General features: G+C 36.9%; 3 protein-coding genes across 4 annotated transcripts in view; 2 read left to right on the top strand and 1 right to left on the bottom strand.

The window, feature by feature from the left end:
• Positions 1-10,733, bottom strand: part of raph1a (Ras association (RalGDS/AF-6) and pleckstrin homology domains 1a) — a 65,755-nt gene extending 55,022 nt beyond the window's left edge. For both annotated transcript variants that reach the window (XM_084122114.1, XM_084122115.1), the window contains exon 1: positions 10,437-10,733. The gene's annotated coding sequence lies outside the window, so the exon portion shown is untranslated. The remainder of the gene's footprint in view (positions 1-10,436) is intronic.
• A 7,353-nt stretch (positions 10,734-18,086) lies between these two features.
• On the top strand, positions 18,087-20,316 carry LOC311088569 (uncharacterized protein). The gene is made up of 4 exons (XM_084122760.1): positions 18,087-18,242; positions 18,530-18,838; positions 19,149-19,264; positions 19,443-20,316. The coding sequence occupies exons 1-4, from the start codon at positions 18,149-18,151 to the stop codon at positions 19,515-19,517; spliced, it is 594 nt and encodes a 197-aa protein (XP_083978886.1). The 5' UTR covers positions 18,087-18,148; the 3' UTR covers positions 19,518-20,316.
• Positions 20,317-21,061: 745 nt separating this feature from the next.
• Positions 21,062-23,622, top strand: LOC311088497 (T-cell-specific surface glycoprotein CD28-like). The gene is made up of 4 exons (XM_084122659.1): positions 21,062-21,246; positions 21,778-22,122; positions 22,895-23,043; positions 23,207-23,622. The coding sequence occupies exons 1-4, from the start codon at positions 21,195-21,197 to the stop codon at positions 23,282-23,284; spliced, it is 624 nt and encodes a 207-aa protein (XP_083978785.1). The 5' UTR covers positions 21,062-21,194; the 3' UTR covers positions 23,285-23,622.

Below are 23,622 nucleotides of genomic sequence, written 5' to 3'. Positions count from 1 at the left end.
TCAATGAATAATAAAATGAAATAAAATAAAATAGTGAACAGTGAACTTCTATGTATAGGTTGTACCTCTTCAAATATTTGGTTTCTCCAAGCTTCAATCATTGTCGGGATACTCTTCAATCTGGTAGGATTATCAAAATATACTGTATACGGTGATGAATATCTATATTGATCAATATGGAAAAAATATTGTGTTCATATTTGATGCCATATCGCCCAGCCCTAATTGCACCCTTTCTGACTCGGAGGACACAATGCGCATGATGCTCTTCTTCAGCCACCCAATGAGAGTCTGGCTCTGGGATGGTGTTAGGAGGGTCTAGGCCATGACGTCACAAATTAGGTGAATCCTCAAAACACACAGACACACACACACAGAAAACAGGGGCTTTAAGAGATGAGCTGTAATGACTAACAAATGCTGTTTTTAAACGGAAGACTACATTTCAATATTTAATATTAACAATAATTATAATTAAATATTCAGTTTAAAAATAGTAACAGGCAACAAATATGCTTAATCCAACTATATGTGTGTGTACACACCTTTAGTGTCTAATACACGTTCCCTTTCCTTACTAAACATATAAAGACGTTCAGACAGCTGGAAAATTTCTTCTGAACTTTGGCCTAAATCTTAAACTTTTCTGACAGTTTCCAGAAAGCTTAAACAGAATGACACTTCTGACTGAAAAGAACAGGCAAAACCTATTTTTCTGTTAATAAACACAAGTTAAACAAAATAAAGGTGTCAATCTGAACAAACTTCAACAATTACATCCAGGAACATTTGCCTCTCCTTTACCTCAGAGCTGGACGTGTTAAGAGGGAAAAACAGCTGGGATGTAATTATGTCTCTCCTTGCATTACCACAGCTGTTCCAGACATGTCATAACACGATCAAATGATTTTCTGTGTAAGGAGTTCACTCTTAGAGCTGGATATACAGAGGATTCTGTTACTCCCAGTGCTGAAACTAACTTTGAATTATGAGAGCAGCTTGTAGATTGGGAAGCTAAGGTTTCAAACTAGTCAAGCGACCCTTTTGTAACAGTAGTTGCAATAAAAGTTAATACAAAAAAGTAGCTAACTGGTACATAGCATCTGTTTAGAGGGGCAAAATGTGTTAAAATAACAGATATCACATATTGATTTCATAATTAATGAAACCAGACAACAATTGAAATAACAGTGAAAACAGAAAGTAAAATTTCTCAACTCATAACTCAAATGAATCATTTTGAACGTGTTGATTAACGTGTTGATTAACGTATTGTACGAACGTATCAACTAAAATGAATCACACTGAACTCTTTTCTCTCTCTTCATCTTGATCATTCTTTCTCAGACAAATTAAAACGATACTGCCAACATCTCTACATTTCTCATTCACCTTGAACAAGAGTTTGACCTTAAACAGCTGACACTGCTCACAGTCAGATACTGAGCTAGTAAAATAAACGTTGCAATGAATCAATAAACAGAGAGGGAAGAAGACCAGAAACCTGCATCCTGATCTCCATCCTCTCATTCTTCCCCCAGTCCACCACACAGGGAACAGAGCAGAAAGCTTGGCACGATGGGAAACAACAACATTAGACGAGTGAACCAAAAGCAAATGAGGTTAGATTTTCCAAGCACGGATTTCAACATTATATCAACTCGCCAGAAAGTTTCTTCTATTCATACTCTTTCTTTTTACGATCTGGCTTTCTGGCAAGCCTACAATTTTGCTGCTGAGAGATTACCACTTATTATGAATCCTCTATAGAACCAATAACAAAATGGTTTGCGTGGTTACATCAAGGTAGAGATCTCAGAGATTCAACCACTTACAGGTCAAGACAGAACAACTTGTGACGCTCGGATTGCACCGTCAAGGCCAAGCAGAAATTTGTTCAAGCTGAGATTTGGGAACACAGATAACTCTGCAGCTATCACGCAGTCAGAGACACGTCTGCCACTATTTGAGCTGACAGAGAGATAGCACAAGCAGTGATGGTTGATGCTCTGTCATGCGAACTCTACCCCCATTGTCACTCTCTCACACTCTCTTCCCCGAACACACTTGGCTGCCTTACAAGAGTAGGTCAGGACTGAAACAGTGGGTCGCTAAAGCATTAACAGCCGACCGCTAGCAGGTCGCTTCTGAACAAAAATAACACAGTACCACTTGCTAATATCTAAAACATCCTAAAAAACAACCCACTCTCCAACAACCCCCTAGAGTCTGACACTTACTTACACTCTCATTCTAATATTACAAATAAACCTTCTCTTTTTCACTCTCTATCTCATTGGTTGTAATTTGTGCTGCTTTACATTTTATTAAACGACGAATCTAGGCTAGAAAGAGAAGATACATCAAATATATACCAGAATGAGAGACTTTGCTAAATGTTAACGTATTATTTTTAATGTATTAAAGGGGATATGAGCAAGAACAAATGGACAGGCAGTGTCTTACTGATGCGATCTGACTAGAACTTTAAGTTCATCCACTCTTTCTTAATGTTAGGATCACAAGGACGGCAATGAAAAGACTGTTTTCCCACAACTTGGCACTTCAAAACGTCTTGTAATCCTCAGAAGCATCACTATTGTTTTGTTGCTGGAGTAATGACATGTACGAATCGGTGGGCGGGGCTAAAGAGGCAATGATGTAAAATGTAGGTGTTAATCTTCTTCGGCAAAGGCAGTCTTTCGTCACACTATGACGTAATAATATGACAAAATCCAAAACGAGTAGTTTTCTGAGCTTGGTATCAATAAAAGCTGTTTAGACTAATGATAAAGTGTTGAAAAGATCCATGAAAATTTTATTTCTCAATGCATGACCACTTTAAGACATGATATGACAATTTCAGACAAATTGTAAAAGTTTTGTTTTTTAAATAAAAAAAAACTTTTATTCAGCAAGAATGGATGTATTAAATGAATCACGTAACATTAAAGAGATTTATGTTACAAAAGATTTTTATTTAAAATATAGGATTTTCCTTTGAAGTTTATATTCATCAAAGAATCATAAAAAAAAAACTATCATGGCTTCCACAAAAATATTAAGCAGCACAACTGTTTTCAACAGTGATAATAATTAGAAATGTTCCTTGAGTGATTTAATGATTTCTGAAGGATCATGTGACACTGAAGACATCAAGTAATGATGCTGAAAATCCAGCTTTGCCATCACACAAATAAATTAGCCTACATTTTAACATGCATTCAAACAAAAAAAAATATTTTAAATGATAATAATATTTCACAATGTTACTGTTTTCACTGTCTTTTTGATCAAAGAAATGCAGCCTTGGTGAACATAAGAGACTTCTTGGTTTAAATGAACAGTTAGTGCCAAATTGGTGCCAAATGTTGCCAAGTTGGGCCTCTCAAACAAGCAGATTAGACCATGTGATGCCACAACCAGACAGTATAGAAATTACACACTACATCTTACTAAACTGTTCTTCACCTTTTACTGAAACCATATCCGCAAACTACCCGGAGGAGGAGGAGAGCTGATTGGCTGGAACATGATGAAATACTGAAATACATATGGCTGAAATACACCCATGTGTATTTACATTGGGTGAGGCATTGTTCCACCTATCTACCAAAACAAAAGCTGCTCAGGTGGCAACAGTATGAATCAGCAAAATATTATGGCATACAAACAAATGTTAATATACTACCTTTCATCAACAAATGCAACTGCTGACAACTTCAACACAATTTGATGATCTACAGCACTGACAGACAGACAGAAACATCTCCTCGAACAATTTCAGAAAGTGCCAAAGGCAAATCTGCCTTACCACAAACACATTTAAAGTTCTATATCAGCACTGAACATTAATAATGTGGAACAACAATTGAAAAAACATATCATAGAATACTTGATTCTGGTTGCTCAATCATTCTGCTGTCAAACAAGTAATTTGGTATAAATGACCACTAAACTGCATAACACACCTTAAAGTCAAGCACTTTTTTTTGTGCTAATAAAATGGGGGTTTTACAGTATTAAAGTGACATGTGAAGGCCAAGTAAGGTAACCCATACTCAGAACCAATACTCTGCATTTAACCCATTCAAGTTACACACATTGGGAGCAGGGAGTAGTGAACACACACACACTGCAAACCGTGGATACACATAACCGAACCAGTGGGCAGCCATTTTTGCAGCGGCGCCCAGGGAGCGATTGGGGAATAGGTGCCTTGCTCAGTCACTTCCTGCAAGTATTGAGAATCGGATTACCAGTCTGACTCTCTAACCATTAGGCCACGACTGCCCCTACAAATATCATCAATATATGTCTAATTAAAAGAAATATTACGTCTACCCTACCACACGTCCACTGACTGATATCCTAGCTGTGCTTTCAGCTCTTGTATCAGTCGACAGTCTCTTTCTTTTCACATAATGAAACAATATAACTCAAATCAATATGTAATTTAAATATTTATTTGGTAAGTGGCCATGTAATAAGCAGGATAATATACAATCAGCAGGTCGTTACCACTCCATCTCATTTGGGGTGTTACAACAAGACACCTTTCCTTCGCATTGGGGTCCTGATTACTCCATCTAGTTTATTTTGTAATGAGCAGTTGACTGTACATCATCCCTTAATATGGTGCCTTATAATAAGAATCACATGTTTTGCATTTCTGAAGCACTCCTGAGGAATGCAAGAGAAACTTCTGTCAGTTATGCACAAAAGGAGGACAAACAGCACACATTGAGAGTGTCACTTCACACTCGGCTGATGGTAGTCCTTCAGCAGAACTGATAGAACTCTGGTTGTTCATTCCTTCTCTCCCTTTAGCCCGTGTCCTGTGGGAAACAGCCACTCCTCTCAGGGGGACGTGGGGAATGAAGGCTGCCAAGGTCAACTGTGTCCATAAAATCTTGGCAGCAGTATAATGTGACACTTAATCTCATTGACTGTCAGTGGCTAAAGGAGCTCAAATGAAGGCTGCAACCTGTCAAAAAGAACCACTCCACTATCTGTGGTCTTAAAGGATTAGTTAACCCGAAAATCTAAATCTGTCATCGTTTACTCACCTTTATGTTATACAAATGACTTTCTTGCCAAGTCATACAGGTTTGCAACAGCATGAGGGTGAGCGTGGTGAAATTCTTCGCCCTCATGTGAAATTTTCAACTGCGCGGAAATGAACCGTTTTCATCTGTCAAAATCCGTATGGTAAATGTGAACACACCTAAAGAGTTTGTCAAAGAAGATATATAAGACGAAATAAATAAGTGAGATGTATAACACTCAAGTAAAGCTCTGAGGTGTGGATCATATTTAATCAGCGGTTTATAAAAATGCTGTTCATAACAGATCATTGGGCACAGCCTCTAATAATGGCAATTAAAATAGCTTAGCTCAAAAACTAAAGCTACATTCACACTGTTACTCCATATGCGATTATATATGTATCCGATTGGAATCTGATCTAAAAATGACATCCACATTGTGTATCACAACTGTTCAGATCTGATTTGTGTGTCCATGCCGCTCTTTCGGTTTCCGGAATATCCGTATTGGATTTTATGGCAATGACATAGCGTTGGCAGGTATACGCCAAAAACAATAACAACAACAACAACAACAACAACAACAGCAACATGGAGGGGTTTGCAATACAGATGTTGTCTTAATTATAACATGACAATGTGTATCGCCACGCTGGACTACTGCGTCTTATCAGACAGCGGCATAACTGTAGGAGGCTGGTACACGTGGCTTTATTAAGTGCTGTTGTCTCTGGCGGCAAAAGGCGGCAATGTCTCCATTATATTGTCATTTTCTGCTCGTCCGGCAAATAATACTTTATAACCTTGTTGTTCCTATAACAACATCTGACGTTTACATTTTACGAGCCGTTAGAAAGTCACGTAAACCACGCGAAATCCGATCAGAGCAGTCAGATTGAAATAGATTTCAAGAAATGTGATTTGAATAGGATTTCAAACCACATACGAATGTAGATCAAAACAGATTTGTAAAAATTGCATTTCATGTGATTTATTGCCATTCACACTTGCTTAATCTGACCGGATTTCAATCGGATATGCACTGGCAGTCGAATATGCAGTGACTTAGACTGACATCTTAAATTATCAGGGCATTATTTTAAACGTTTATTTTCCAACAATATGTCCTAAGTAAATTATGTTTTCAGTGACAGCATTTCATGTGGTAGAAAGCATGACAAAGAAGCTTTTGGGAGTGTATAATTTCTGTGCCATTAGTGTCTCCAAGCGGGATTGCAAAAATTATGTTTGTTTTCAAACAAGCTTTTTCCAACCCCGTATACCATTGGTCAATCAGATAGTCCAATACACTCTAAACAAAAATGGTGCCAAATAGCACTAAAAGTGGTTCATTGGCTTGTAATCATAGGGGAACCACTTTAAGTGCCATATAGCACCTATCTTTAAAGGTTCTATACAGCACCTTTGTCAAATGGTGCTACGTATAACCATAAGAAGTGCCATATAGCACCTTGATGGTTTACAATTGCTTCAACAAAAATGGTGCCCAATAGTACCCAACAATAGCCGCTTTCCGACCGGAGGAACCTTTTCACAGTTCCTAGAACTATTGGCTAAAGTACCCGGATGTCGGCGTGTTCGCACCACAGGAACTATGAACGATTTTAGTTCTAGGAACTCCATTTGGAGGAACTAATTTAGGTCCTACTTCAGAGTAGGGTCTAAACCAGCACTATAGGAACTACCCGTGACGTTAGTGTTCGCTGATTGACCGAACGCACGCGGAGCACCAGCACCCACCATTTTTAAAACGGCTAGAATGTAAACACACAGATTATAGCCTATATATTTACTCCATAAAATATGGCCAGTGCAAACGCAAACAGCAAAACCGAGTTTGGGGGAGAGTAGTTCTTAGAACTGTTTAGAAGTGGACAGTTCCTAGAACTAAGTTCCTGTAACTACTTGGTCGGAAAGCGGCTATTATAATAGGGGAACCTCTTTTGGTACTATATGGCACTTAGGAAGCTTTATAGCACATTTGTCAAATGTTTTTTTATTTTTTTCACTTTTACTTAAAAGATGGATAATTAATCATTTTAATGTTGTTTTTCTAAGCCTATCACCAACTAAATAAGAGACTAAGAGAGAGAGAGAGAGAGAGAACCTTTAAAGAACTGTAGGGGCTTAACGGGTTCTTTGTATGGCACCTTAACCACCTCAAATAACACCTGAAAAACTGCTGAAGAACTGCTTTTCAGGGGAAACCAACAATCTACAAATGGCTTATTTTAGTGTGCTGCAAATTACAGTAAAACAGGTTAAATTATTCTAACACTGAAAACATACACTTCATCTTAAAGTCAGCATGACATGAAAATTCATCCCTTTTCTAAATGCATGTTAAAGATCTTATTGTGATCAATTCTTCCATGCATGCGTTTGACCTCGTAAATAAAAAATGTCATCAACAGATTTTTTTTTTGCAATGACAGACTTCTCTCTGGTGCCGTATGCCTCCTCTAATCATTGCTTAACTCTTTCTTACAATCGACTGAAAGCTCACATTCAGATCTGCCTCCATCTAATCAACAACCGATGCACAGAACCAAGTCCTTGACCGGCATTTGTTCTTTTTCAATAATCTATTTCACTATACATCACAATTGGGAAGAAAAGATCTGTTGCTACTTCAGTTTTGGCCATTGTAAATAATTCATGCATTTTGATAGCAAATTGAGTGCATGAACGCAGTGAATCTCCCTCTCCAACAGTTTACCTCTCACACACACACATGAAGCCGTGTCACTGCCTGTGGCAGCTGCCAATGTTTCTAAAACAACACTGGTTGAGAGGCTGTAAACACTTTTAATCTTTTACCCAATATAGGCAGGTTACAATGTAAGCAGTGCTGTTAGAAGGGAAGCCAATGCAAGGGGGGAAAATCTGCCATTGTTGTAAGACAGTTCACATTGATGTGAACATAATACAGAACCAAACACGCCTAAATAAAACATCGGATCACAATGCAAAGCTCAACAGGCCATGTGTACAAACACTCTGACATGAGTCACCTCAGTCCACCTTTACATGTTTACAGTGTAATGGAGACGGGGGGGTTATATGACAAATCATTCTGATGACAAATCAGGCTCTGGTCTAATGTCTGTTATATCCAAGGGAGCAAACATCTGCATCGAGTCAGACAAGTGCCATTCATGAGTGAAACTAAGCCGATGACAGATCACACACACCTGACAATACATTCGGGCTGCTATAGAGCAGATGTCAGCTGATTAAAGCTGGCACGAAGTCCTCCCTCACTCACGAAACATTAGCAATATTGCACTTGTGCTGCACTGAAGATTGATGCGCACGGTTGACCTGCTCCTGCCCCAACAAAGGACGTCCTTTCGTCCGGGACTCGTGAGACACTATTAATTTAAATGATTGCGCTCCCTTTTATCCTAGCTGGCCGTTTCCTCTTCGTCTGCTCTTTTCCTCCGTCCTGAAGAGACCCGCAGTCGTCTCCAGTTTCAGTACTGAGAGTGGGCGCAGTGCGAGCCGTCAGATATCGCCTCATGCTGCAAAGGTCAGCAACACAGAGAACCTACTGGATCTTTATCAGGACTCATTTACGATCACTTAGGACAAAGAATCTGTCAAGCAGAAAAATATCCTGGCCGCTAGACTCTCTGCATTTGAACCCCAGGGTCCACACTGCCAGCATCCACCCTAGTTTCACAATCACTTGACGTCATTCTGGTATAGTAGGCCAGCTCTAGAAAGAGGAATCCGGTGGGAATGGACACTGGCTTGCTGCTGCACATATGGTGAGAGGTAATGAGAATTATTTCTGCACATACCACTAACAATGCATTTTGGGAACCTTACCGCAACATTGAAGAAAAATCTCCCATTGTAATTCCTATATAAAAAGCAAAACAATTTCTTTGTTTTGCATCCCTCTCAGCACATATTCTACTGCTCCCACTGGATTAGACTGAAGCAACAGCAGTCTGTGCAGGAGAAATAAATCTCAAGTTTAATGCATTACCAGCAGCAAGCACAGTAAAGCTTCCAAAATCTGAAGCAAAGAGGTTGCTATTAGAATATTTCCTCTATACCAATGCAATGATCCACATTTCAGATCTGAGCTCTTCCAGTCTGCCTCTAGCTTCTACTGAAGTCATCAAAGATGCATATGAAAGATGATAGTACATTCTTATATGACAGTCATCTGCAATCTACAGTTAAAGTAGCATTAAAAGAGCCATAAAGACATGATTTTGGACTGTTGTGACCACTTTTTTTTATTATTATTATTATAAATGTTGAAAATTATTAATATTTTTGTGGAAAAATAGAGGATGAAAATAAATGGGAAAATAAAATGGGAAAAAAATAGAGGATGAAAAAAAATATATGAAAATAAAAAAAATCAGGATTCTTTGATAAATAGAAAGTTCAAAAGAACAACATTAATTTGAAACGTGTAACAATGTAAAAGTATTCCTTTTTTACATTGTTGGCCAAAAACGGTTGATCATGCATGCTACATTTTTGTTGTTATGTGAACTGTTTTAGTGTTTACATGCTGAAAAACTATTTAATGGCAGGATTCATTGTTACAGCATATCTCATATAATGTTACAAATTACCTTTCATTTAAAGGAAACTTTCCGAAAAAAAAGCCTTAAAAATAAATATTCGCTTAAGCACAATCTCAGACAATCTGGTCAAATATGTGTGAAAATAGGCCTCCACTGCACGGGCACCAAGACTGGCACTAAACCCACAGCTGTCATGGCAAAGGGTGGAGCCTGAAGTGTGTGTGTGTGTGTGTGTGTGTGTGTGTAGGGGAGGTCCAATTTGGCAACAGCTCATCTGTGTGCAGTATGTGTTACTGCAGAACACACTCCACCAGGTACAATGAGGGGGGGGAAACACCAATAACAGCAGAAACGAGACCAAAAAGGCTTTTAGCAAAGGTTTAACATCTCAACCAGCCTCAAGATCCGGAACAACAGCAGATGTAGGCTATTCAGATAGATGGAGATGCACCCCATCCTCTATTTGACAGACTGATTAATCTCGCCTTATTATTCCGGATTCTTTATTCTATAGTGCAAAAACTGACATATCAGCAGAACCATTAATCGTTTCAGTATTTTAATATCGAATACAACGGGTTTTTTTTCTTACACAGGGAGCAGCCCTGATATTCAGACATGAGCACTGCACAGCTGTCTGAATTTCAGGGCTGTTCCCTGGATTTTCCTCTGTGTATCCCTATATACTAATGAGCTAATAATACATAGCCAGTGTGAAATACACAAGCCAATGCTCGTGCTCGGTTCATTAATGTATTTGTTTCAAAAAGAGGTCGCATGCAGCAGCGAGTATAAATAAAGAGTAAGCGCTTACTGTCGCAAAGCAGCCGACGGTTCTGCGGCTTCTGTCTTGTCCGAATGAAACGGTAACAATGGAAAAAAGCCGCTGATGTGTTGCGCAAATCCAGCGACAGAATCCCAGGTCCACCACTTAAATCGGGGTTTCGCTGCCCGTGCCGACCGCTTATATTTGAGGATGAGGATGGTGGTGGTGGTGGTGGTGGTGATGATGAGACGAGCGAGCCTCCCGTTTCTCTCCCGCTTCCATTCCCGTTCTGAGCTGCGGACCGATGCGCGTTCCTGGCGTCTCCGTTTCCTGTCCAGCCCCGAAATCCATGTGATTGCGCCCTACCCGTTGTGACGTCATGCAAGGCATGGAAATACGACTCACTGGCGTTTTGACACAATGGCTTTCCCATTAAAAAAAAAATGCAGCATATATGTATAGGCTACCCTGTACGAAATGTGCATTGGCATGCATTAGGCCGCATTTTCTATAGGCTAGGCTATAAGAAATTTTCGGAGCGCAATATATTATTTATCTCGCATAGTAGGCTATAACCTCTTGGCGTCCCTGACCCTGACAACTGCCATTTTACAAGCAAAACATTAAAGTTGGTAACACTTTACAATAAGGTTTAATTTGTTAACATTAGTTAAATTATATAAACTAATAATGAACTGCACTTCTACAAGGCAAGGCAAGTTTATTTATATAGCACATTTCATACACTATGGCAATTCAAAGTAGCCTGGTTCTAAATTCAAAGTGCTTTACAGAAAGGAATTAAAATAATCACAAAATAAAAGCAAGGAAAATTAAAACAGTTATTAAAGAATACAGTTATAAAATGAATTAAAATAGTAAAAAGTAAAAGAGTAGGCTACAACATAATGTTAATAAATGTATTAATCTTTGTTAATGTAAATTTCAATATTTAGGCTACTAATATATTATTAAAATCAAAAGTTCAAAGCTCAAATTTGTTAACATTAGTTAATGCACTGTATTTTTATTAACTAATGTTAACAAAGATTAAAAAATACAGTAACAAATGTATTGCTAATGGTTAGTTTATGTTAGTAGTAAATACATTAACTATTGTAAACAAATTAATTGTAAAGTTATTGTAAAGTGTAACCGTAACGTTTTTATTATATCTTTGTAATATTTAAATTTATAGTTGAGTGGTAAATAATAAAACTAGGCATATTTGAAATTAAATAACCTAGTGAAATTAATAACAGTGCTATTGTTGCTTATGTAAAAAAAAAAAAGGAATAGCCTATGTATCATTCAAAATTTTCTGTCAGCAATTTTTTTGGTAACACTTTAGTTTAAGGTCCAGTTCTCATCTAGTTGCTTATTAGCATGCATATTACTAGGATATTGGGTGTTTATTAGAACTCATAAAGCACATATTAATGCCTTATTCTGCATGACCATATTCTACATCCCTTAATACTGGTATATCAAATACCTAAACTTAACAGCTACCTTAATAATCAGTCATTAAGAGTTTATTGAGGCAAAAGTCATTAATAGTTAGTTAACAGTGAGAATTGACAATAATCTAAAGTGTGACCAATTTAAAATAATAATAATAATAATACTTTTATTCAAAAAGGATGCATTTAAATGATTAAATGTAACAGTAAAGCAATTTAGAATGTTACAAAAGATTTCTATATCAAATTATTTTTGAACTCTTTTTGATAAATAATGAATAAGAAAATGATTCTTGAGCACCAAATCATCATATTATAATGATTTCTGAAGGAAAATCAGCTTTAGCAGAAATAAATGGCATTTTAAAATATAGATCTGTTCAAAAAAAAAAGTTATTTTACATTTAGATAGTATCTCAAAACATTAGTTTTTACTGTATTTTTGATCAAATAAATCGCAGCCTTTGTAAGAATAAGAGACTACTTTCAAAAACATTTAAAAGTCTTACTGACCTCAAACTTTAGAATGCATATCTTTGTGACACCTTAATTAGCTTCATTAACTTAACTTAATGCCTCAACACACAAGTTTGTAGGTGATGCCACAGGTGGGACGTATAGATAATGAGATAATGGGAGGGGGTGGGGGTTCAAAGGGTTAGAAATAAGAGTAGATGAGTATGAAGACAAGATGGCCTGCAGCCTAACCACATCACACAAGTGTGACTCATCAACGCTATGTGAAACTGAGACCACTACAATCTCAGCATGACCATATTTCTGTGGTCTACATCACTGTCTTGATTCTTAGTGAAGATGTATGTGCTCTGCATTCAGTAAAGGAACAGAGCGAAGATTAGAACGCCATTTAAAAACTGTAAATGTTCAAAATAGGAAAATAACCAAAATTAGATTTTTTTAATATATATATATATATATATATATATATATATATATATATATATATAAAGCGTGCTATAGAAAGTGAATTTCACAGCCTCGTAAATTTTAACCAAGCAATAGGTGGAGCCACAGTGTGTATTCTGCCATTTAGTTGTTACAACTGTTACTGCAAGTGATTTTTAAATCTGGTTTAAAGGGTTAGTTCTCCCAAAAATGAAAATTATCCCATAATTTTCTTACTCTAAAGCCACCCTAGGTGTATATGACTTTCTTCTTTCAGCCAAACACTATCAGAATGATATTTAAAAATATCCTGGTTCTTCCAAACTTTATATGGGAGTGAATAGTAACTGAGATTTTGAAGCCCAAAAAAGTGCATCCATCCATCATAAAAGTAATCCATATTCATAATTTGAACGAGTCTAGATCCGGCGAAAGAGTGACCTCTGACCCGATGCATGACGTATTGACGAATGCGGAAGAGCAGAGGATAGAGCAAAACAAAACACCGGTCACGAATCAGAAGTCTAAAATGAGAATTTTTAAAGAGAAATGTGGGTTTATTTGTTTAAACCGCAAGAGGCGTCTATTCTTATCTTAGCTTATACTTCATGCCTACATCCTACGTCGGGTCAGAGGTCACTCCGTTACCGGAAGCAGTGATTATAGTTTATAAAGTTATAAATATGGATAATTTTCTTACACAAATGCACCGCTTTGCTTCAGAAGGCCTTCATTAACCCCTGGAGATGTATGGATTACTTTTATGATGGATGGATACACTTTTTTGGACTATTTTATTTACTATTCACTCCCGTTATAAAGCTTGGAAGACCCAGGATTTAGTTTTTTTTTTTTTTCAATATAACTGTGTTTGGCTGAACGAAGAAAGTCCAACCCGATCTCACGGCAATTTGTACGAATTTTACGAGGTGGCTAATTCGTACGAATGACCTACCCCTGACCCCGCCCCTAAACCTATCACTGGGGTTTAGACAAATCGAGTGAGGTTGTACGAATTAGCCACCTTTTACTCACTTGTACGAATTGGTTGTGAGATAGCATTGTCATATACACCTAGGATGGCTTGAGGGTGACTAAATTATGGGATCATTTTAATTTTTGAAAGACAAAAATTTGTATTGTTGATAATCAAAGCATGATTTTCCTGAGAAATACTAATTTGGTTAAACAATTAGTAATTATTTCTTACTTGGAGATTTTGTTTGGATGTTACAAACATTACTGATCAGATTTTTTCAACATGTACATTATTTTAATCAGCTGATTAGAGAAACGTTTGCTTGCTCGTAAATGCAGTCAACAGTAGCAGAATGTTACAGAATGCTGATGGTAAAATGTATATGTAACCACAAATGTAAAATGTAACCACAACACTGCAGGCGACACCTCTTCTTTCCTTTTGTTATCGTTCACTTCCTCTGAAATGCTGCACTGCAGACAGTGGATTTGTGTGTGAAAGGCGTCACTTGCAAAAGAGTGCCGAGAAGTTTCAATGCAAAAACAGTGAAGAAAACAATTAATAAATCTCATTATGTAAAAATCCACAACCGTTAAAATGACTCACTTCATGAATAACCATTTCATCCTTTAAAGACCCTACACATGAAGGTTGAAAAATATCTATTCTGTGTTTATTGTATCAGTTTTCTTATTTATCTCCCGCAAGTCTATGGCAGCCCATAGAACCGTTTGCGGGAAAAATATGAAATTTGGTACACAGAGGACAGTCAAACAAATCTTGAGTCTCAAATTCAATCCCTCTAACTCAACTCAAGCACCACCACCTGTCCAAATTTCCACTCATGTTTATAATAACTTTTGAACCGTAAGGGCTTTTCCTCTGATTCTTGGCTTAAGACGATTCAAATGCATTTTCTGTCATGAAGACGTTCCTGCCAATTTGAATTTTTAAAAAAATATATTTTTCAAACTGCTCCTAGACGATTTGTCAGATTTTCACCAGAATTGGCTTAGATCATCTTAAGACCGTGCTGGCAAAGCGTTATTAAAAGATTTTTGATAGACAAAACCTTTCTTGTATGGCGCATAAACAAATATGTGGAGGGGTACGCCAAAATAGACGTGATGCTGTATCTCTGCAACGCTTTAGTGTATTCAGACTAAACTTAGTACATGTCATCAGAAGCATAGATATCTATATAAGGCAAGATGTCTTAAGGCGGAGTCACTTCCGGCATCACCGGCGGCCATCTTGCCACAGGGAAGCTGTGAATTAAGGTGAGTGATCAGCACGCACACAAATCCTCTTATCTCGCTGAAATCTTGACGGATTTACAAACGGTTTGGTTTCTTACAAACGTTATTAACGTGGCTATAATTCTTTCATATGGAAGTCCATTGTTATAATTATTCATATGTAGGCCTATGCAGTGTCATAACTACATCTCTGACGTTTATAACAAACCAAACCGTTTGAAAATCGATAGAAAATTGAGCAAGTTATGGTTATTTACAAGTACATGCACCATGTTACGAGTGAGCGAGCTCCCTGTGGCAAGATGGCCGCCGTGTGCGGACGTCGACCTCCATTGGCCAGCAGCGCGGACGAGACATCTAGCCTTTATTATATGATATCTATGAACAGAAGCATGACCTGAAGCTACTTGTAGCGTTTTGGCACAGTGCCATCTAGTGGTCAGGAGATATGAAACATGGCTATTTTTGCTGATAACTTTTGAACAGTTTGGAGTGTCTTTTGATTCGGTGCAACGTACCAGTCGAATGGTATCCAATTTTTCCATGTCGACCATTTTGGGTGTCGGCCATTTTGAATTTTGTTGTTAAATGCTATATTTTATTAAAGCACTAGCATATTGTTACGAAACTTGGTATGTGACCGTGACTTGAAGGTAGCTACTCAAAACTTTTGAGACAGCAGTCAAAATGTATAATGAAATTACAAAAAAATGCTAATAGCTTTAAAATAACTTAACATTTTTTAATGAAACTGGTCATGATAGATTCCTCGAGTCATACCGAGAACAATGATACCAATTATGCCATAGTCTGTCACATTTGCTGTCTCTGCAATACTTTGGCATATTGATACAAAACTTAGTGTGTCACTGTCACCTCACACTGACTACACCAAATCAATTTGGTGACAGCGCCACCTATTGGTCAAAAATTATGAGCAATTAAATCACATTACAAAATATTGTATCTATGATTTTTCAACTATTTTGACTAAAATCATCTAAAAATGTCAAAAAAATTGCATTTGGTCTGATGCTCCCAGCCATGCTTACAGAACTCATTATGGCTTTTTGGTGCTTGGCTATGGAGCGAATTATGTGCCATAATTAAACAAACAAATCCAGCATTTTGCAAACAAACTCGATCTACTTCGCAAAGGAAAACTCGACTCGCAAACAAACAGAAAGCAATGTGCAAGTACAAAGGTCAGTTTGAGTGAAAATGCAGTGGAGTAACAAATATGTATTGTTTTACAATAAATGAGCCAATACTTCACAAATAAATACAAACCATCCTACAAATTGCATGTAGCCTTTGAACAAATACCAAATCTTTTGCATAAAAATGCATATCTGTCTGTTATGATTGTGTGACACTTGGCTTTTTATGAGATCTCTCGGCTCGATTTTCTCACAAATGTGTCCAGGCAGATTTTCTCACAAATGCAGTTGAGCAACTTCCTCTTCTAAAACAGTAGATGGCGCCAAACTAGGGGATTAATTTAGCGCTAGTCTCACGGGAAAAGCACTGATTTGAAACTTGCCTTTGCCAGAGCTGAGGAAAATGACCAGTGAACAGGTGTGTTTCTGTCTTACTTTATCTATAATTAACCTTTTTAAGGTTTTCTTTTTGCAAAATGTTTATTGCATATCTAGACAGAAATCCACATTAGCACTTAGCACTTCACTCTCTCTAGGATAGGGGAATCTATAAGCTGAAAGCTCTACTATCATATGTTGCTTTTTGTAAATTTTTCTATATCGGACGCATGCGAAATGACTAAATTAGTGATTATGTCTACACTGAACGAATCTATTTCTTTCGATCTCCATAAATTAATGAGAACATTTTATTTAATTGAGAGGCGGGTTTCATTTGTCTGTCCAAAATAATAATTTGGGCACTGCATACGTCACAGGCAAGTTAAGAAACAATTGTATATTGTTTGTTTTGTTCATTAATTATTTTATTACATTAACAGTTAAGCTGACTGAATTCCAACTAAATAAATAAATAAGTGGGACCCTACTTTCAATTAAATGAAATGTTCTCATTAATTTATGCAGAACAAAAGAAATAGACTTGTACAGTAAATGTAACTTTTTTACAAAAATTTAAAAAAGCAACATATGATGGCAGAGCTTTCAGCTTATAGATCCCCCATCCTAGAGAGAGTGAATTGCTAAGTGTTAATCTGTCTAGATATGTAGCTAATAAACATTTTGCAAAAGAAAACCTCAAAAAGGTTCATTATAGATAAATTAAGACAGAAACACACCCGTTCACCAGTCATTTTCCTCAGCTGGGCAAAGGCAAGTTTCAAATCAGTGCTTTTCCCGGGAGACTAGCGCTAAATTAATCCACTAGTTTGGCGCCATCTACTGTTTTAGAAGAGGAAGTTGCTCAACTGCATTTGTGAGAAAATCGAGCCGAGAGATCTCATAAAAAGCCAAGTGTCACACAATCATAACAGACAGATATGCATTTTTATGCACTAGATTTGGTATTTATTCAAAGGCTACATGTAATTTGTAGGATGGTTTGTATTTATTTGTGACGTATTATCTTGGCTCATTTATTTTTATTTGTAAAACACAATACATATTTGTTACTCCACTGCATTTTCACTCAAACTGACCTTTGTACTTGCACATTGATTTCTGTTTGTTTGCGAGTCAAGTTTTCCTTTGCAAAGCAGATCGAGTTTGTTTGCGAGTCGAGTTTTCCGAGTTTTTTTGTTTGCAAAATGCTGGATTTGTTTGTTTAATTATGGCACATAATTCGCTCCATACCTTGGCCCCTTAATTGCTGGTTGCAGCTATGTTTTTCTTTGTTTCTTCTTTTATGCTGAAATATAAAGTGAAATATGACTCAGATCATGGAAGTATTGCAAATTTTCACCTTATACTCACTGTTTTTTTATTACATTAAGAACAAAAGAAGGTAACCATAAGTGAACTTAATTTTTCGCACAAAAAAAAACTTAAATCAGCTATTTAAGAAGCCCGTCAAATGTTTGTCCTCAATAGTGTTGGATTGTGACGCATAGGAAACAGCCCCCACCCCCTCAGCCCGTCTGACTCGTGCATCTGTCTGTAAAAGTTCTGAAGTCATATTTCCCTGTTTTCACGTGCTCGGAGCAGCAGTGCAGAAATGCTTGAGCAGTGGATCATTGCAATGGCTGTTCTCCTTACCCTCTTCCATCCTGAACTTACTGAATCCTCCTCAAACTGCTGTCTCAAAAAAGGTTTGAGAATTTCTGTTGCTTCTTAATTCAGTTGTGCGAGTTGATTTACGTGGTGTGCAGAATGTGTCCTTGTGGATATTCATAACTGAGTGAACTGAGCATCTCCAGAATATGAATTAAAAAGAGAGTTTTTATAATATGTAGTGCAATTAATGTTACAAAATAATACTTTGCATTAAAGAAACAAATCAACAGTGGAGGAACACGCCGACTCCACTCCCTGCGTACCACATCCTCAATCTCTGTCTTTCAAAAATAAAATGTGCATATATGCTTTTACCTTTCAGACATTAAAAGACAAATAAAAAGAGTGCGTGAAAATACAACAGCATTTGTGTCCTGCCTTGAGCTTAAAGAGAATGAAGAACTCATATCCACCAGTCTACAGAAGGGAGATACAGAACTGCACTCAACAGATATGAGAAACAACACTCATCAATCATGGCAGCAGTTTCAGGTGTCCAAACAAAACTCCTCTGTCTCATATAAGATTCTAAGGACCGAAGTCAATGACACAGGACTCTACAGCTGCAAAATCCAAACTGACCCCACACGAGCCGAGCCATCTAATGAGACTATACTGCTCGTTATTAAAGGTAAAACAAGATGCAATGAAATCATTTTAATTGACATTTATGCTTTGATTAGTGACAAAACTCAGCAGTCATTGGTCACGTCCCCTGCTTAAACCAACCTAATTTGATCTGCTGGTTTCCCACCTGGTCAGATCTTAAACCAGCGAAGACCAGCATTGCAGTCTTGCAGTCTTTTCGCTCGATTAGTTAATACATTGCAGATTATGGCATAATAATAATGAAATATTATACTGAAACAATACTTTTACAGTAGAAAGTGTAAAGTACATAAATATATTTGGTTAATTCAATATTATTTATATGATTTCAGATGCTCAGCAGCCCACAGAACTATCTTGTCCCAATGGGCATTTGCCACTTTATATTTGCTGTGGGATCATTCTTTTTTACAACCTGATCATCACAGCCTTCAGCTGTTACTTCGCAGTGAGTATCTATGTCATTCTGCAACCACACGCTTACCTGCATATGCAGTTCTTTGCAGCAAGGACATGTCCTATATAAATCCATAACCAGCGCTAAAGAGTTCATATTTGGAATCAAGATTTAAAAATTGCTTGATGCGCTAGCTCTATGACATTGCTGATATCTGTTTTTATTTCAGCATAAACTGAAGACCACCGAGCCACCTGAGAACCCCTACATGAACACAAGACCAGGAGGATTCAGACGACGATGATGAGCTCAGCATCCAGCAAATATCACCAATGTAGCACTAGCAATATGACATCTTCCATTGACTGTTACATTTGTACCTCCAGTCAGCTGAGCAGTACTGCCAGTCAAACAAGACAGAGTGTATTTAACAGATCTTGTTCTTGTATCTATTGCTGTATGTTCATATATGTATATATATTTACACTGAAACACTATGATACCCTGACTTTAATGGAAACCTGTGTTTCATTGTTGCAAACATCTTTCATTCTGGCATTTCTTCAGTGTGACTTGAGTGGGATTTTAATTCATTTAGAGAAACAATACAATCAAGATCTTTTGCACAAGACAATAAATTAATTTTGTGTTGTGTTTGCAACTGCATTACAAGTACCCCACTTTATTTTAAGTGTCTGTATCTACTTTATCTGTAATTACACTATTGCACTTACTATTAGAAATATGCAAACCTGCACTAGTGTCAATAGCAACATGTGATATTATAACAGTATAATATGTTAGTGACAGCAGAGACAGGAAATGACAGGAAAAAAGAATAGGGTGGTGGGTGGCGGTAACCATTGTTGTGCAAAATGTCTTGTGAGATTCACATGCAGGATCTGTACCTTGTGTTTATGTTAACGATAACAATAACCTTTGTAGCCAATGCAAATCTTAGTTTCTCAGAACAGCAGTAGTGCACAATGACTGCATTATGTCAAATGCTTTCAATTGTAATATAAGTACAAAGTAGGTAAAACCCCTTAAAAGTGTGAAACTTTGATACAATAATACAATTCAGATTAAACGAAATAATATTTGATCATCCTTCCATTTCATGTCTTTAATGAACAACGCTCCCAAGAGACGTTATAAGTTGAATGTATTACATCGAATACTTTAAATTGTAATGTACATAGTAGGTAAAACACCCCAAAATTTTCACCCAACAGAATAAAATGAAACTTTGATACAATAATAAAATTGATTAAACTTAATATTTCATCCTTCCATTATATGTCTTTAATGAACAACGCTCCCAAGAGACGTTATAAGTTGAATGTATTACATCAAATACTTTAAATTGTAATGTACATAGTAGGTAAAACACCCCAAAATTTTGACCCAACAGAATAAAATGAAACTTTGATACAATAATAAAATTGATTAAACTTAATATTTCATCCTTCCATTTTATGTCTTTAATGAACAACGCTCCCAAGAGACATTATACGTTTCCAACACTCCTTATAATATGATATGATGCAATAATAAGCAAGTGATCATCAAATTCAGTATTCTGACCAGTTTATTGCACTAATTTCGAAAGTGCTGAATCTGCTTTCAAGTGTATTTCTGATTTTAATATTTCCACAAATTCAGAGTCAAATAATCTCTTGACCACTTGGCTTTATGATAGGCTGAGAGTCAAACCACACCCTTAACCAAATTTTCCATTTCCACTGCTATTGTACTGTTTTTGCTCGAGTCTCATTCTGCTCGTTGAAATTTTTTTTCCCCTTGATTACACATATTGTGCAAATTGGCTACATTACTTGCAAAATTTTGAGCACTTTACGGGCATTTGCAGTCAGCTTGAGGTTTCCTGCCACGTTACTGATGTCACGAAGCTTTCCAGAACTCACTCAAGTATAAAGAGACAGGGGGGATACCTCCACAGTTATTATAACATGCCACAATGATTATCACACTTATTATAACCGTTATAACATATATCCCGCTGGGATTCGGTAAGTACCTACTGCATGGGCTTCAAATGTTTGTTGTTGTGTCTTTGCTTTTCAGGCACAGATAGTCTAGATAGTAACAGCTTTACCCCTGTGGGCAGTGTGACAAGACAGCTTGAATAGTAATAGTACATTTTATTAATACTTTTTAATAATTTTTTTTTTTTTTTATTAGGATCTTATCTAGCCTACTATCTTTTGTTATTTGACAGTTAAAATGTTGCTTTTAGCAAAATTGAAGTTAAGTGGGTCAAACTTTGACCTATATGTACAACTTCCAACATGATCCGGATCCTCATGTTCAGCAAGAATTCCTGTTGGAATATAATTCAGTTAATTCAGATTAAAATCTTAATTCAGATTAAAACTCTAGACTGTTTTGTACTTAAAGAAAATATATGTTATTAAGTTCAATAATCACCTAAACGAAAAAGAAAAAAAAAGAAAAAAGAAAAAAAGTAGTAGCCTGAGTATATATATAGTGAGAAATTAGGCAACATCTGAGGTTTCATTCATCTTTTGTTTTGTTTCCAGCTCTACGCGTGTCTCAGCCTTATCGTGTGGAAGGAAAAGAGGGAGAAGTCCCACTCCAGTGCTCCTTTAGTATAAAGTTAAGGGCAGAGGAAATGCAGATATCTCTGTATAAAGGTTTACACGGCCAAGAGAAGATCTGCAGCAGTTTTGTCAACCTCTCTGAGCCCAACTTTACAACAGATGGCAGAGTTAACTGCAGAGGGAATATTAGCTCTGGAAGAGTGGATATGATCATCACTGGACTCCGAGGGGAAGACACAGACCTCTATCGCTGTGAGATCGAGATTCTCTTCCCACCTCCATATCTCAGAAGGGTTGGGAACGGCACCGTTGTTTACATACAAGGTTAGTGATAGTCTTGTTTTCAGTCTCTTGCATGTGGTTTTCCCACAGTTTCACCTTTTTTTGTACACATTTGTTGATGTAGAGGTATGCGTCTGTAACAATAAATCATTTTGAAATTTTAGATTAATATTACCAAAAGCAATTATTGACGTTGCATTGAGAAACAATGCTTTTTAGAAGCCACTTAAGTGTTATACTTTTTTTTTTTTTATCCCTGTATGTTTCCAACATGCATTTTAATAGCAAAATGTATATAATGTTCACAGACCCTTAGCCATTGTTCATTGTTAACGCTCTAGAGGGAGCCAGAGAGTAGGCTATAAACGCGTGAAGAAGGAAATGTTGCGGTTACCTGAAGACACATGGGTGGAAATGGGGCCACCCCGCACATTCAAATTTACAGCGCTTTGTGCTCCGCATTTTGATCTCACCCATGGAAACTTTGACTTTACGTGTGAATGATGTTTTTCTTTGAAAAATGTAGATTTCTTTATGACGACAGGGTGCTAACGTAAGCTCCTAAAGACTAAAAGGACTGAAAAAAACAATCACCAAAGATGAGAAGGAAGCAGTTATATGCCACTGGCTTCCTGTTTTCAAAAAGTACAAGGCCTCATAAAATTCCGATCTTTGTATAAAAGGATTAAAATGAGAAAAAAATTATTCACACAGGCCTACATCCTGTAGGTTTTCAGTGTAGTGAAAGGGGTATGGGGTGGGGTAGGGTGCCATCCAGAGGGCAACTTCAGTAATCACTGATCTTCTTTTCTAGAAACCCCAAACTGTCCCACTGCATCCACCGTGAGCCAGAGTCAAAGCCAGAGGCAGAGAGCCGAGCTAGAAGCTGTCAAAAATGATATGGGACCCCTTCTACTCCTATATGCCATTCTAATCATCACTTCCTGCAGCTTTATTCTACAGGTGAGAAATATGTATATGCTAATGAGTTTCTTTAAAAGACTCCCCCTGCTGAAAAGATCAGCATGGCAGATCACCAGTAGGCTATATGCTGAGTTTACTCACATTTAGAGTTTGAAAACAATGTGAATAGATGTCACTAAGATGTCACTCATTTCTAACACAGATTGTCATCTGCAAATGGAGGGCTTCTTCATCTATGGCACCTATGCTTTCACAAAAAGAGAGCTATATGAAATTCTAGGGGGGAAATCTCCCCGTTTGCATGTACTCACATGTAATATTATCACCTGCATGTACCAGCATGTCATTTTCTCCTGCATGTATTTACATGTAATATTTTTCTGCATGTATTGACATGTACAAACTGAGTTTTTACAGTTGCATGTACTCGCATGTATTCTCACCTGCATGTATTATCATGTATTTACATAACATTTGATCATTGTACTTTTTTGATTTGTTTTCTTTCAATATTATTAATTAAATAATAAATATATGTTTTGAAACAAATATTATGTTTGATCAACTGTTTTTTCAAGTTGAAATAATGGGAATGAATAAAGAATTATTTTTTAATGT

Source organism: Abramis brama (genome assembly GCF_963993115.1).
Source record: "Abramis brama genome assembly, chromosome: 8".
NCBI lineage: Eukaryota > Metazoa > Chordata > Actinopteri > Cypriniformes > Leuciscidae > Abramis > Abramis brama.
Note: the sequence above shows the minus strand (reverse complement) of the source record. Positions and strands in the feature narration are given on the sequence as shown.

Bases quoted from the DNA above. Each gene is read 5' to 3' on its own strand.
- LOC311088569 (XM_084122760.1), top strand. From the start codon at position 18,149: ATGCTTGAGCAGTGGATCATTGCAATGGCTGTTCTCCTTACCCTCTTC. The intron at 18,243-18,529 runs GTTTGAGAATTT...TTTACCTTTCAG, and splicing joins AAACTGCTGTCTCAAAAAAG to ACATTAAAAGACAAATAAAA. The intron at 18,839-19,148 runs GTAAAACAAGAT...ATATGATTTCAG, and splicing joins TATACTGCTCGTTATTAAAG to ATGCTCAGCAGCCCACAGAA.
- LOC311088497 (XM_084122659.1), top strand. From the start codon at position 21,195: ATGATTATCACACTTATTATAACCGTTATAACATATATCCCGCTGGGA. The intron at 21,247-21,777 runs GTAAGTACCTAC...TTTTGTTTCCAG, and splicing joins ATATATCCCGCTGGGATTCG to CTCTACGCGTGTCTCAGCCT. The intron at 23,044-23,206 runs GTGAGAAATATG...TTTCTAACACAG, and splicing joins CCTGCAGCTTTATTCTACAG to ATTGTCATCTGCAAATGGAG.